Raw genomic sequence first — 15577 nt, 5'->3', positions numbered from 1 at the left:
TGAAATCCTGAAGGGCCCTAGTCTCATGGGACAGAGCATTCCACCAGGTCCTCGCCATCACTGAAAAGGCCCTGGCCCTGGTGGAGAATAGTCTGACTTCCTTAGGGTCCAGGACCTCCAAACTATGATTATTCATGGACCTTAAGGTCCTCTGCGGGGCATACCAAGAGAGGCGGTCCCATAAATACGAGGGCCCTAAGCCACAAAGTTAAAACAGGGGCAAGGAATCTATGGGACTCACCTGATGTTGTTGCACTCTAACTCCTATCAGCCCTAGCCGGCACTACCAATTATTGGGAATGATGGGAGTTTTAGTTTCAAATCCTTTTTTTCTTTCATTTTATTCAGATTAGCTTGGTTTTCGTTGTATTATGTTGAAAAGTTTCAATAAATATTCTTTAAAAAACAACACAAAATCAACAGCTCAAAATCCATGCATGTTTTCTCACAAATAAGTCCCACTAAGACCAACAGTCGTCAGTGTGGGACATCAAGTCACTAGGCATGATACTAAAATATTAATGAAAATTCCCAGGGAGAAGACAGAGAGAACTTGAAAAGACGATCTGAGTAATTTATTGTAATAAGCTGAGGACAGCAGAGTCCTTGGCCCTGAAACCACTGGGATTATTAAAGTAATTTTGCACATGATGAAACCAGCAGATTTTGAGGGCGGATCTTGAGAGCAAAGAGGTGTCATTGAGCAGGGATGCCACAGACACAGTATAAAAGGCCCTCACCTACCCAGAGTCCTCCAACAACTTCACTGATCAGCTTCTCTTGCCTTTCCATTCCTCAAAGGAACAGGTAAGCTTCACTTGTCCAGGTCATCTTGGTAGCTTTGACCACTTCGAATTACAGGAGCTAAGATTTGGGTAGAATGTAAAGCAGCTCAGCAATGCAACCAATGAGCCAGCTCATGTTGGCTGTGTTCTTTGGCTATGTTCCATGTGCCAAAGGCAGTGGTGCTTCTGAATAACACTGGAGTGGCAAGAAACTTCAGGAAGAGACTTTGCTGTTGCATTCAGGTCCTGCTTGAGAGTTTCTCAAAGTCATCTGGCTGGCCACCATGATGACAAGATGAAGGACGAGATGGGCCAGCAATATCTGAAGGACCACATCTTCTCCATACATTACTTATAGGAACTCTCACCTCTCTACATCGAAGGGTTGTCATCTCTGCTTTTAATAAAGTACTGATGTGTTTCTTCTTTTAGGATTATAAATGCACATTTTGATGACATTTAAACAGATTTTCTGTATTGTGATGGTGATGGGGCTACATATCTCCCCAAATTCCTGAACATTGCAGCACTTCTTGTCTACAATTTTGCTTCTGCTCCCTTTTATGCCCTTTCAGACTCATCTCCATCACTCAGCCATGGCAAACTGTGGACCATCCTGTGCTGTCCCATCTTGCGCTTCCACCCCAGTCGTCGGTTTTGGATCAGCAGGTCTTGGAGGCCTTGGAGGCCTTGGTGGCCTTGGCCTTGGCGACACCTACGGCTATGGCTCCGGTGCCCTGGTTGGATCCGGCATCCCTTCTGCTAGTCTTGGTATTCTTTCTGGTGTCGCCCCTTCATGCATCAACCAGATCCCACCAGCAGAGGTCGTGATCCAACCACCAGCCTGCATCGTGACCATCCCAGGACCCATCCTCTCTGCCAGCTGTGAGCCCGTGGCTGTGGGAGGAAATGCTCCATGCTCCCCTGGTGGTTTGGGCAGTGGGTTCCTAGGAGCCGGTTCTCTTGGAGCTGGTGCTCTTGGAGCTGGTGGTCTTAGAGGATCTCGTTTTGGACTTGGGAGTCACTATGGATTCGTTGGAGACAGAGGAAGCATCTGTTACAACCCCTGCTAAGTTCACATGGACTATCAACTAACGAGAAGAAAACAGACCCAGATAAACAGCAGAATAGCTACACCTGAGTTTAGCTATGATGAGCACCCTAATCCTAGTCAGTACCAATAGGAGCTGGGGGAATGTTCAGCATCTCTGGGAATCAGGCCCAGCTAGATCTTTCATGCATCTCTTTCTATCTAAACTTGCTCCACTGTGTCCCACTATTTATGTTCCTCTCTGATGTTTATTTATTTATTTGCCTATGGCTCTTCAAGGCATATGTTCCTATAGCAGAGTAAAGAGCACAGGAATTATTCTCTCTGTTGATGAAATTAGCACACTCATTTGCACCAGATCTTCTGGGTAACTGGGGACCTCCTGTAAAGGAGCGGAGCAATAATATTATTTAAATACATCACCTCTCTCAGAAACAAATAAGCTGTTCAATCGCAAGAGCTTTTTGCATTTTGCCCTGTTCAAACCTGCTTGTTGTTCACTGAAATGCTGTCTTCTTCATTCCTAATAAAATTTACACTGCATCATAGCACTGGTTTTTGGGTTTTCTTCTAAGATCATAGGACTGGATTCAATCAACCCAGCATTCCAGCAGAAATCAGCACTGGGACTCCCACTAGTGCTACAGGCCTTTCTCCCTCTCCTGTGCCCACTCATAACTGCACGTCCTTCATATCTTCTCTGGAGGGTCGGGAGAACCCCCATAATACCATGTGGAGGTTGGTGGAGAGTGTGGAATCATTGCAGGGAGCAGGTAGAAGTGTTTTGACTGATAGAATGGTCAGAAACACATGATACATGAACACCTCCCCTAGAGTTGACTCCAATATTATTCAAGCCCATGAGAATGACGGTGTATGGCAGTTTTATGGTCAGAACTTTAAATGGGTATACTCTGAGTTGAAATTAGTTGGGTTTGACCCACGAATGGTCAGCTGGACTGCTGCTGTAGAATCACCAGCTGCTGCCTGGGCCAGCAGGGGCATAAAAAGCAACATTAGGCCTAAGAAATTAGTAGAGACAATATATGGGCCCATATTTTAGTCTTTTTGGAGCGTAGATATTGTCTTTCTAGATTGGCATAACATTGTACCAGTCCTCCCCAGCACACTTTTCCACAGCATTACTCACCTAAACTCCTATTATACCTTTCCAGAAAACATATGCTATTTAGTCGTATAGAATCTCAGCGCGAGTCTGTAGCATTTCACTACTTTGGACATAGTTTGCTAGAGCTATGCACACCTGTAAATCTATCTAATATATTAAATTATTGCTTAATGTGAGAAGAACCCCATTCTGGCTAATCTAGGCTGTCTTACAGATATTTGTTGTTGTTTAGTCATTTAGTCGTGTCCGACTCTTCGTGACCACATGGACCAGAGCACTCCAAGCACTCCTGTCTTCCACTGCCTCCTGAAATTTGGTCAAACTCATGCTGGTAGCTTCCAGAACACTGTCCAACCATCTTGTCCTCTGTCGTCCCCTTCTCCTTGTGCCCTCCATCTTTCCCAACATTCTATGAAGACTTGCAACACCTTCTAGAAATGACACCAAAGAAGGATGTTCTTCTCATTATAGGGGATTGGAATGCTAAAGTAGGGAGTCAAGAGATAAAAGGAACAACTGGCAAGTTTGGCCTTGGAGTTCAAAACGAGGCAGGGCAAAGGTTTACAGATATAACGGTGTCCTATTAGATATTCCCCCAGAGGTCCACTGTTGAGGAATGAACTCAGCTCAATGGTTGATTTTGCTCCTAAGGTCTTTACATTTGTAGAGACTTTAACAAAGAGCCTTATGATGGTGGGTGGAATATTCTGCATTTTTAACACCTTCTCTTAAAAATTATGTTTGAGAACATAATACTGGCTTGAAATTGTAAAACCAATCACGTTAGTTAAAAACTACTGTGTTTTGGAATCTTGCCAAGTGTTTAAAAAACATAAACAGCAGATGGTAAAAAGTACACAAGACTGTGGTCTTATATGATTTTCGTTTAACTGCTTCCGAACGTTTCCATGCTCGTAAGCAATTTCAAACTATGATAATCTCAAGTCAGTCTTTAAAGTAATTCATGTATGACTACAGGGTAACAATGAAGGGGACTGGCTAGGAATGGCAGAAAACAGCTTGCAAGTTTGTTTCAGACATATTGCAGAATTTACTGTGATTTTCACCTGGACAATAGTCCTTTTCTTCTTTATTTCAGTATTCAGATAAGCAATGTACATTAGGCGAAGGATCTGAGCTTCTTCTTCCAAGTGAAGTCAGCATGCCACAGGGCATACGGACATCATGTATGCATGCCAGGGTGATGTTGGCATGCCCCGGGCACCCAATGTTGTGGGGGCAAGGCAGGGCACTTGCCCACCACCATTTCCCCTAAAAAAAGCACTGCTTATATGACTCCACAAACCAGAACTCTTAGAACCATCACTGTCCACTGTTGTGTGTGAAACATTCATAAAGCCAGAAGACTTGGTTTTAACTGGTGACAGCTTTGCTAGGCCTCTGCCACCTGGGCACTTGTCATAGCCAGCTGTTGCAACAGCAAATTTCTGTGTGGGAGTTTCCATTTCTGTGTGGGAGAGAGGCTGTCTTTGCCAACTTATGTTTGGCACGACTGAGCACCTCATGTTTCAGTTCATTGCAATTGTTCATAGTACTGCTGTAAGTGCTTTGGGGCACAAAGGCCAATGACGCAGGGAGTAGAGATGGAGAGACAGCAGAAGTTGGTGATGTCTGTTGTTGTCTCAGGAAAACATCTGCACTGAGGGGTTGCAGGGACAGTTTATAAAGGTTGTCAGCAGAGCCGACTGCTTTGTGAATTGGCACTGCTGCTGGTGAATAGGTCTCTCCTTCTGAGCTACTGGTATTCCACATCTCCTGACCAGAACCACCAGAGAAAAACTTTGCTAGTGTAGATGGCCTGTAATCCATTAGCTTCATATGGATACCTTTTATTTTCAGGAGGTTACATGGTTTGAATCCATTTGGGAAGATATGCTGAGAAGACAGCTGGGACGAAAGGACATGCAGAGAAGGCCCCGTTCTCATGTTGCCACCCTCCGGACCTCTCAAGGAGGAGGCACACAAAGGAGGTCCTCAGAAGATGATCGCAGGTACCACGTAGGTTCATATAGAAAGAGGTGGTCCTTGGAGCATTGCGGTCCTGAGCCATTTAAGGCTGTATAGGTCAAAACCAGCACTTTGAATTGGGCCTAGAAATTAACTAGTAGCCAGTGCAGGATCAGTGTAATATGCTCAAACTGTCTTGCTTCAGTGAGCAACCTGGCCACTGAATTCTGCACCAGCTGAAGTTTCCAAAGTGTCTTCAGAGGCAGCCCTATGTATAATGCATTGCAGTAATCTAACCTTGAGGTTACCAGAGCATAGACAACAGTAGTAAGGCTATCCCTGTCCAGATAGCGGCATAGCTGGGCCACCAGCTGAAGCTGATGGAAGGCACTCTGGACCACTGAGGCTACCTGAGCCTCGAGCAACAGCAAAGGATCCAGGAGTAACTCCAAGCAATGAACCTGCTCCTTCAGAGGAAGTATAACTCCATCAAGAGCAGGTGATCTCTCAGCCATCTGGTCTAGGGAACCACCCACTAACAGTGCCTCAGTCTTATCTGGATTGACTTCAGTTTGTTGGGTCTCATCCAGTCTATTACTGAAGGAAGACACTGGTCCAGCACTTCCATTGCCTCCCCTGCAGATGTAAAGGAGAAATAGAGCTGAGTGCCATCAGCATACTGCTGACAACATACTCCAAACCTCTGGATAAACCCACCCAGCAGTTTCATGTAGATGTTAAACAATGTGGGGGATAGGATTGAGCCCTGCAGAACCCCACATTGAAGGTTCCATGAGGCTGAGAAGCACTCCCCAAGCAACACCCTCTGGGAACAACCATCCAAGTAGGCCTGGAACCAGCACAAAGCAGTGTCACCCACCCCAAGTTTGGAGAGTCGTTCCAGAAGGTTGCCATGGTCAATGGTCTCGAAAGCTGCTGAGAAGAAGAAGAAGAAGAGGACGAGGAGTTTGGATTTGATATCCCGCTTTATCACTACCCTAAGGAGTCTCAAAGTGGCTAGCATTCTCCTTTCCCTTCCTCTCCCACAACAAACGCTCTGTGAGGTGAGTGGGGCTGAGAGACTTCAGAGAAGTGTGACTGGCCCAAGGTCACCCAGCAGCTGCATGTGGAGGAGCGGAGACGCAAACCCTGTTCCCCAGATTACGAATCTACCCTTCTCTCTCTCTCTTTTCTCTTCCTGCCCACTTGAGAAAACAGGGTCCAGATGTGTTGGGCCAGTTACATGTTGGAGGAGAACCATGGTTGTCATGGCAGCCATGCCAAGCTGGGCATGGTTGTTGAAGTCCCCCAGAACCAGCAGTCTAGGTCTCCTCAACACTGCCTCCGAAACCAGCTCCATCAGCTCAGGCAGGGAGACTGCTAGTCGGTGAGGTGGGCAGTAAAGCAGCAGAAGCCATAATCTGTCTTGATTGCCCAATGCTAAGGACACATGCTCTGGATCTTACCCAAAATGAACAGAGAGCTGGGAGGGAGAGAGGAAGGGAAGAAGAGAATCTCTATAGACTACAGCAGCAACTCCCCCTCCTTGAGTGCCAAGTCTACCATGATACTACGCCGAATACCCGCGTGGGCACAACAGGGTGAGACCAGATGCACCCAGTTCACCCAGTATCATGGGAATTGGGGTTGCTTGTGTGTAACCTCCACCTGCTCCAAACTGCGTGAGGCTGTTGCGTTTTCCCTGGCTGAGCACCCCCCCTCGGGCACGACTGCTTCAGTCGCTGGCAGAATCCGTCAGTGGGCGTTTCCTAAACTTCTTCCAACATAAAAATTCCTTCACGGACAGCCTCCTTCTCGCCTCTCTGCGCGGAAGCCTTCTGCGCAGAGTGGGCGTCCCCACCGGTGGTCCTCCACTCTCCTCAATGACCTCACTTGAAGAGTCTCGGAGCCTCCCCTCCGACGTGCTCTCCATCCCTTCTTTCTTCCTGGTGTCACCTTGGCTTTCTTCCCCAGCGGAAGCCCTCTCTACCCCTGTACTGGTTCCCTCTCCGGCATCATTGGGGAGCCTAGCCTCTCCACTCTGCTCCGATGTCAGTTTCCTGACATCCAGGTCTTAGTGAAACAGCCCAGATTGGTTTCCTCATCCACAATCCAGCCATAGATAAGGGTGGTCTTACCGTGAGCTGACCTAGTAAATAGCAGCAGCAGCTGCAGACCCGAGGGTGGCTGATAGGACCACCACAGTTCCCCAGGTTGGAGGAAGGGCTGGCACATGGCACAGGCAGTAACATACACAGCCTGTGGCTTCTCCCACACCATACTTCCCCCTACACTGAGCCACTGTAAATCACTTTTGCTTTCTTTATCAATGGAATCTCTATGTGTGCGTTTTTATATTCTTTTAAAGTGATGCTTGTGAAGTGTGATTGAGACTGAACAGGTAGTGGAGGGGACTGCGTCGATCCAACTTCCCGTGATTAAGTCTACTCTGAACCAAAGCTCAACCAACTTTAATGATTAAATTCCAAAGGAAAGAGTGTGTCAAGTCTTCCAACTCAAGCCCTGGGCACTTTTCCGGAAAGCAAATAGAACTGCCCTGACCATCTAGGAGCCAGTGAATGGGACACTCAGAAGCTACATTGGAGCCAGGAAAGTCCTCGAGGGTGCCATTGGTCTGAGAAATGTTGGAGACCCCCTCTGTAATGTACCCCACCTACGCCGTGTCATGTAAGGATTCTAGGAACTCCCTGAAAATGTGCCCCAATCCTGCAAAGAATGCTCCAGAGATGGAAGGCCTTGATTGGAATTCTATCATCAGATGATTCTCTTCACAGTAATCCATCTTTAAGGAAGAAAAGAGTCTAAATGCTAAAGTAGAACAGGAGACCAGAGCTATGATGCAGGGTAAGTTTTATTAGGAATCCAGGGGTGGGGGGAGAGATACATAATTGAACAAATTCTCAAGAAGTTGGTTATTTTTTGAAAAGGACAAATCTGAAGAAATATACATAAATTGTCTCTGTATTGCAAATCTTGAGCCAGAATGAGATAAGTTCTATTTGTGGGATTTATAAAACTTTTCCCACCTCTGCCATTTTCACAGATGTACCAAACTGACTGGGCATTAATTCCAGGGGAAAAGTCCGTAGTTGTTGTTGTTTTGCTCTTTAGTCTGCTGGAGGAGTGCAGAAGAGCTGTACAGATAATAAATAAAAGCCAGGGGAGAGGAAAGCACATAAACAGTGGGATAGAGGGGGATTATGTTAAGATGAGAAATAGATGCATGAAAGATAGTTGTGGGTCTGATTTTCAGGCCTGCTGGGTGCCCCCAATGCCCAGTGGCTTCATCAGGAATTGAGGATGCTCAGCATATCTTAAACCCAGGCTTGAACGTTTTGCAGTCCACATTCTTTTCCCTAATAAACCTTCCATATTTACTTAGCAGGGGCGGTAACAGATGCTTCCTCTGTCTCCAACGAATCCATAGCGACTCCCAAGTCCAAAACGAGATCCTCCAAGACCACCAGCTCCAAGAGCACCGGCTCCAAGAGAACCAGCTCCGAGGAACCCACTGCCCAAACCACCAGGGGAGCATGGAGCATTTCCTCCTACGGCCACTGGCTCACAGCTAGCAGAGAGGATGGGTCCTGGGATGGTCACGATGCAGGCTGGTGGCTGGATCACGACCTCTGATGGTGGGATCTGGTTGATGCATGAAGGGGCGACACCAGAAAGAATACCAAGACTAGCAGAAGGGATGCCGGATCCCACCAGGGCGCCGGAGCCATAGCCGTAGGTGTCGCCAAGGCCAAGGCCACCAAGGCCTCCAAGGCCTCCAAGACCTGCTGATCCAAAACCGACGACTGGGGTGGAAGCGCAAGATGGGACAGCACAGGATGGTCCACAGTTTGCCATGGCTGAGTGTTGGAGATGAGTCTGAAAGGACACAGGAGGGAGTAGAAAGATAGACAAGTGTTTTAGTGTTCTGGGGCCAATGGGAGATACTTAGCCTCACCTTTACAATGCAAGAAATCTGTTTAAATTTTATCACAATGTGTATTCATAATACTACAAGAAGATTTACATTTTATTGTGCCTTAAAGCATATCTGGGATGCGGGTGGCGCTGTGGTCCAAACCACTGAGCCTAGGGTATGCCAATCAGAAGGTCGGCGGTTCAAATCCCCGCAATGGGGTGAGCTCCTGTTGCTCGGTCCTTGCTCCTGCTCACCTAGCAGTTCGAAAGCATGTCAAAGTGCAAGTAGATAAATAGGTACCGCTCCGGCGGGAAGGTAAACAGTGTTTCCGTGCGCTGTTCTGGTTTGCTAGAAGCAGCTTAGTCAGGCTGGCCACATGACCCGGAAGCTGTACCCCGGCTCCCTTGGCCAGGAAAGCGAGATGAGCGCTGCAACCCCAGAGTCATCCGTGACTGGACCTAACAGTCGGGGGTCCCTTTACATTTAAAGCAGGGATGGGGACCTTCCTATGTAGAAATATCCAAGTACCTCTAATTCAAATTTGGAGATCCTGCAGTCCTCCAGATGTTGTGAACCACTACTCCCCCATCTTCCCTGATCACTGTTCATACCAGAACAGTGCTGGTATGACTGGTGAGACTTGGAGGCTGATGCGTATCTAGTGTCAGGCAGATGCCAGCAACTCCCACAGCCAGTTGCCCAGGAAAGTTCAAAGACAATGAATGTTTCTTACCATCCGCTTATTATTCAGTATTCACAGAGAGTCTTTGGAACCCAGCCTCTTGGATAATGTTGATGACCTGGGTGAACCTTCACCCCCTCCCCTGTCTCTCCCACTTCCTCATTCTTCACTTCTACATCTGCTACTATGTGCCCTCTGCCTTTGAGCTCTTTGCTCTCTTACTTTCAAGGCTCACCGTGTTCTAGAAGGGGGGAAGGTGGTCTGTAATGCTTTCTAAATACACTGTGTCCACCAGCTGTCTCTCCCCCCCCCGTTCTTCCTCTTCCTCCCCCCCCCATTATTCCCCAGCTTTTCTTCTCATTTGCCTCTGAGCTGTGACCTCCCTCAAACCCCTGTCTGAACTGTCTTCCTCTTCTCTGGAAGGGTTAGGCTGGGGAGGCGGTCTCCACCTTTCCTCCTCTCCCCAGTCCCTGACATCTGGAGAGTCACAGGTTTTGTGTCCCTAGATGCAGTGCAATGGTGCAGAGCAGGCAATTCCCACAGCTTGCAGAAGAACAACGTAAGAAAAGCCCTGCTGGATGAGACTAAAGACCCATTTCATCCAGTATCTTGTTCGCATGGTGCCAGACACATATCCCTGGAGTCCAAGGAAAGCCAGACTGGACAAATGGCAGTGATGGACGTGTAGAGAAAGAGCCTGATCAGGAGCATCAGCCTGGTGACATTATATCAGGGATGGGGAAGTTGTGGTCATCCAGAAATTCCTAGACTACAGCTCCCATCAGCCCTTATCCTCAACCCTGCTTGCTGGGGCTGATGGGAATTTCAGTCCAACAACATCTGGGTGGCCATTGTGTCCCCATCCGCAGCTCATCCAAGCATCCAGCCAACAGCTAATAAACCTCTTAATGTTTAGATTCGCCTTCCCTTTTTGAGAGACGCACATTCTGTACTTTAACCGGCTCTAAGATTCACCATGCTATCCATATTTTAAAGGGGAAAAAACCCAGAGGAAAGGAAACAGGAAGACAAAGATACATTGAAAAGGCAAGTAGTGTTCTCGCAAACCCTTCTGGAGTCAGCCCTCTTACCTGCTTTTCCAAGCAACAGGAAGCTGAGAGATGTCTGAAGCTCTGGTGGAACTGATGGAAAAGCTCTCCATGTCATGGGCTTATATACTCTAAGCCTCACAGGTCTGTGGTTTTGGGACACAGGATCTTTCCCCTCCTGCCCAAAGTCTTAATTAGCTGCCAACAAATTGCCTCATCAGCATCACACACCAAATTACTTTAATAATAGCCATAAAGAGTATGAGCAAATTGTATTTAATGAAGCTGTTGCTGGATTCTCACAATAACTGCACTGCACATTCCAACACGCTGATCTCCCTTCTCCCCACTGGGATAATGTTCCACCAACTTCATTTTACATCAAAGGCAAAAAGGGAAGCTTTGCAAAGAGCCCTCATGTGGAGGCATCACTTGATACATGCCATTGATCGTCATAACCCAAGAGCCCTGGGCCAAAGACGCATAATCAATCCTTCATCCAGGTCTCACACTGGCTAATGGATTAACAACATAGGTCACTTCCTGGTTCATATGGAGAAGCCTCCTTGAACACAATGTACATCAGGAGACTTGCTGTAGTTTGGTCAGAATCGAGGCTACGTTACCTCTGGTCAGGGCCGTCTTAAGCATATCCAGTGCCATGCTGCAAAGCTCCCTCCGGTGCCTAGCCCCATCTCCCAGAGTTTTTTAGGGAGGACAGCGCTGCCGGTGGGGTTGGAGGAGGCGGGCAGTGGCTGGAGGGCGGCTCCTCCGGTGGGGAAGAGGCAGAGGCTGTACGCGGCACCTCCCGGCTCAGCTGGCTGCTTCGTGCCGTGGTGGCCATGGCAGGAGGAGGCTCCGGGGGTGGCGCTGCTTTGGCGCAGCATGACAGAGGCGGGCGAGGGCGGCGAGCTGATGCCGGGAGGCACAGTGGCCAGCTGAGCCGAGAAGTGCCATGTACAGCCTCTGCCTCTTCTCTGCCAGAGAAGCCGCCCTCCAGCCACTGCCCGCCTCCTCCAACCCCACCGGCAGCTCTGTCCTCCCTAAAAAACTCTGGGGAAAGCACTGCTTATATGACTCCACAAAACATTGCTTGGTGTTACTCCTGGATCTTTTGCTGTCGCTCGAGACTCAGGTGGCCATCACCTTTGGCTGGTGTCCCAGCTGTGCCCCTATCTGGACAGGGATTGCCTAACTACTGTTTTCTATACAGTGGTACCTCTGGTTACATACTTAATTCGTTCCGGAGGTGCGTTCTTAACCTGAAACTGTTCTTAACCTGAAGCACCACTTTAGCTAATGGGGCCTCCCACTGCCGCTGCGCCGCCGGAGCACGATTTCTGTTTTCATCCTGAAGCAAAGTTCTTAACCCGAGGTACTATTTCTGGGTTAGTGGAGTCTGTAACCTGAAGCATGTGTAACCTGAAGCGTATGTAACCCAAGGTACCACTGTACTCTGGTAACCTCACGGTTAGATTACTGCAATGCATTATGCTTGGGCTGCCTCTGAAGATGGTTCGGAAACTTCCGCTAGTGCAGAATTCAGCAAATAGGTTGTTCACCAGAGCAAGACGGTTTGAGCATATTGCACAGATCCTGGTCCAACTTCAGTGGCTACCAATTAGTTTCCGGGTCCAATTCAAAGTGCTTTGACCTATAAAGCCTTAAACAACTCAGGACCACCTCTTTCCGTTTGAACCTACCCGGACCCTGAGATCACCTTCTGAGGCCCTTCTTCGTTTGCCTCCTCCTTGAGAAGTCCAGAGGATGGCAACACAAGAACAGGGCCTTCTCTGCAGTGGCTCCCTGTTTGTGGAATGCTCTCCCCAGGGAAGTTCGCCTGGCACCTTCATTATACACCTTTAGGCACCAGGCAAAAATGTTCCTTTTAAACCAGGCCTTTGGTTGATTTGATTAACACCCTCTGCTCTTTTAAAATGTGTTTCTTTTGGGGAGGGAGTTGTTATTGGGTTGTTGCTTTTATTTTGATTATATATATATATAGTGGTTTTTATGTTGATCTTTTCTGTGAACCACCCTGAGACCTCTAGGTATAGGGCGGTACATGAATTCAATAAATAATAATAATAATAATAATAATAATAATAATAATAATAATAATAATAATAATAATAATAATAATATTCGGTAAAGGGTAAAAGGCAGCTTCTAAGGCCCAGAATGTTTGTTAAACCCAGTTTATAAATAGGCATTTTTGGCAGGTTTCCGCCCACCAGTGGTCTTTTTAAGGCCCACTTTTATAACTGATGGGAACTGGAAATGATCCAGCCATCTCTGCATCTGGCTAAGCATTCTTTGCCCTTCTTTGGGGTTTCTCAAAACAACAAATCAAACAAACAAACACAGGATATTTGTTGCCTCAGAAGCTTGGCATTTTTCGGAGCCATTTTCCAAGATCAAAGTGCCCATCAAAGCAGACGTCTTCTGGGATGTTCATGCCAGGAACTAAATGCCAGGTTGGAATTTAATAAGAACATGTCTGCCAGCCTAAGCTCATGTTATGGACTCCCAGGCTGACACTTCCACCAGCCTTTCTGGTGACAGGACAGATATTACCATATTATATAGATTTACTTTAGCAAACCACAAAATAAAGGCCTAATTTCCTGGAAGAGTCCTTGTAGCATATTTGTAGAGTTTAATTAACACTTGGATTAGTGTCTTCAGCCAATGACTTATTTACCCCCCTTCTTTGAAGAAAGCGACGTATTCATTTTTGTACAGCTCTGTTTGAAAAAAGAAGATGAATGGAATATTATTATAAAAAAGAAAGAATTTCAAAAACGAGATTCTTGAACTGGGGGAAAGTGCAGAAAGCAGGCAACCAAAATGATCAGGGGACTGCAACAACTCCCTTTACTGGGAACATTTGTATTTCTTGATACTTTTTAGTTTAGAAAAACTAAAAGTGAATAAAAGGAGAGGGGGCAGATGGGACATGAGTGAAATGACACATGGTGTTGAGAGATTGTATTGAGAGACATCTTTCTCCCTGGCCAAATTAATGTCATGTACAGTCATACCTCGGGTTGAATGTGCTTCAGGTTGAGCATGCTACTTCTGGGTTTTGCTGCTCACGCATGCGCAGGCGCTCAAAATTATGTCACACGCATGCACGGAAGCGGCAAAACGTGACCTGCACATGCTCTGATGTGTCATCGCGTCTTATGTTCTGTTCAGGATGCGAATGGGGCTCTGGAATGGATCCCGTTCGCATCCCGAGGTACCACTGTATTTAAAACTCTATGATACCACTTTAAACAGCCATGACATCCGGCAAAGAATTCTGGGAGCTGTAGTTTGTTTAAGGTTGTTTGTTGTTAGGCTGAATGTTGTTAGGAGACCCCTTCCATTCCCCTCACAATTCTACAACTCCCAGTGATCCCTGTGCAGAGGGATTTATTGCAAATTGTAGCTCTCTGGCCTTTGAGATGTAGTCCTACACTGGCCCCAAGGAAAGCCATCTAGATTAGGAGTCAAAATGCAGGCTCATTCGCCTGCCCCCTGCAAGTGTCCCTATTTTCCAGGGACAGTCCCAGAATTGCAAAAGCCATCTCGGCTTCTGATTTGATCCCAGAATGTACTTATTTTCTCTGCCAAGCTTGGGCAGGAGGATGAACCAGTGCTTGTTCCGAGTAGGGGCAATGGCAGTGGTGACTGTGAGGGAGCATCCTATTGCCTGTCTATGGCTGCTGCTGCTGCTGGCGGCCTCCTCACTTGAGCAACTCGTAGTGGCTATTGGGAAGTGGGTGTCAGGCGTGGAGAACCCTCTCCTCCCTTCGGTAACATCACAGGCAAGAACAACGAGCACTTTATATTTTACAGTCCTTTTTGTTCAGTCCTATAGGTAAAGGTAAAGGGACCCCTGACCATTAGGTCCGGTTGAAGACGACTCTGGGGTTGCGGCGCTCATGTTGCATTATTGGCCGAGGGAGCCGGTGTACAGCTTCCGGGTCATGTGGCCAGCATGACTAAGCCGCTTCTGGCAAACCAGAGCAGCGCACGGAAACGCTGTTTACCTTCCCGCCGGAGTGGTACCTATTTATCTACTTGTACTTTGACATGCTTTTGAACTGCTAGGTTGGCAGGAGCAGGGACTGAGCAATGGGAGCTCACCCCGTCACAGGGATTCGAATCACTGACCTTCCCATCGGCAAGCCCTTAAGTACAAAATTTGCTAACCTTCGGCCCTCCGGTTGCTTCTGAGCTGCATCTCTCTTTAGTCCACAGGCAGCAGAGCCAATGATCAGAGACAATGGTAGAGCATCATTTCTGCTACATCTGGTTTAGAATGCCACATGCCCTATGGTCAGGGATGATTTCCAGAAATGGTTTCTAGGTTCTGGAAACCAAGCCTTATGAAGAACGGTTGAAGGAGCTGGGTATATTTAGCCTGGAAAAGAAGAGACTGAGAGGAGATATGATAGCCATCTTCAAATATCTCAAGGGCTGTCACATGGGAGAGGGAACAAACTTGTTTTCTCCTGCTCTGGAGGGTGGGACTCGAACCAATGGCCTCAAGTTACAAGAAAGGAGATTCTGACTAAACATATGGAAAAACTTTCTGCAGCAATAGCTGTTCAACAGTGGAACCATCTCTCTTGGGAGGTTGTGGGTTCTCCTTCCTTGGAGGGTTTCAAGCAGATGTTGGATGGCCATCTGTCATGGATGCTTTAGCTGAAAGTCCTGCATTACAGGGGTTGGACTAGATGACCCTTGGGGATCCCTTTCAACTATGATTCTAAGACCTGGAGTCCAGCCACATTCTGGAGGGCCACACCAGTTTCCCATTTTGGGGATAACAGAAGTAAGGGGTTCTGCAAATGTAATGAAAATTCTCACAGAGCGAAATAGAGAACACGAAAATGCAATCTGGGTGATTCATTGTAATATGCTGAGGAGAGCGTAATACTTGGCCCTGACATCACTGGAATTATTAAAGTAATTTTGCACAT

The 15577-nt window shown here is 47.2% G+C and overlaps 1 protein-coding gene across 1 annotated transcript; it reads right to left on the bottom strand.

The window, feature by feature from the left end:
- Positions 1-7804: 7804 nt before the first annotated feature.
- LOC114586702 (uncharacterized) lies at positions 7805-10681 on the bottom strand. Its single transcript, XM_028710427.2, has 2 exons — positions 10644-10681; positions 7805-8830 (listed from the first exon to the last, which is right to left on the bottom strand). Exon 2 carries the CDS (start codon positions 8807-8809, stop codon positions 8333-8335), a length of 477 nt encoding a protein of 158 aa, XP_028566260.2. The 5' UTR covers positions 8810-8830; positions 10644-10681; the 3' UTR covers positions 7805-8332.
- Between the last annotated feature and the right edge of the window lie 4896 nt (positions 10682-15577).

The sequence above is a fragment of the Podarcis muralis genome, chromosome 16 (genome assembly GCF_964188315.1).
Source record: "Podarcis muralis chromosome 16, rPodMur119.hap1.1, whole genome shotgun sequence".
In the NCBI taxonomy this organism is placed as follows: Eukaryota; Metazoa; Chordata; class Lepidosauria; order Squamata; family Lacertidae; genus Podarcis; species Podarcis muralis.
Note: the sequence above shows the minus strand (reverse complement) of the source record. Positions and strands in the feature narration are given on the sequence as shown.

Bases quoted from the DNA above. Each gene is read 5' to 3' on its own strand.
- LOC114586702 (XM_028710427.2), bottom strand. From the start codon at position 8,809: ATGGCAAACTGTGGACCATCCTGTGCTGTCCCATCTTGCGCTTCCACC.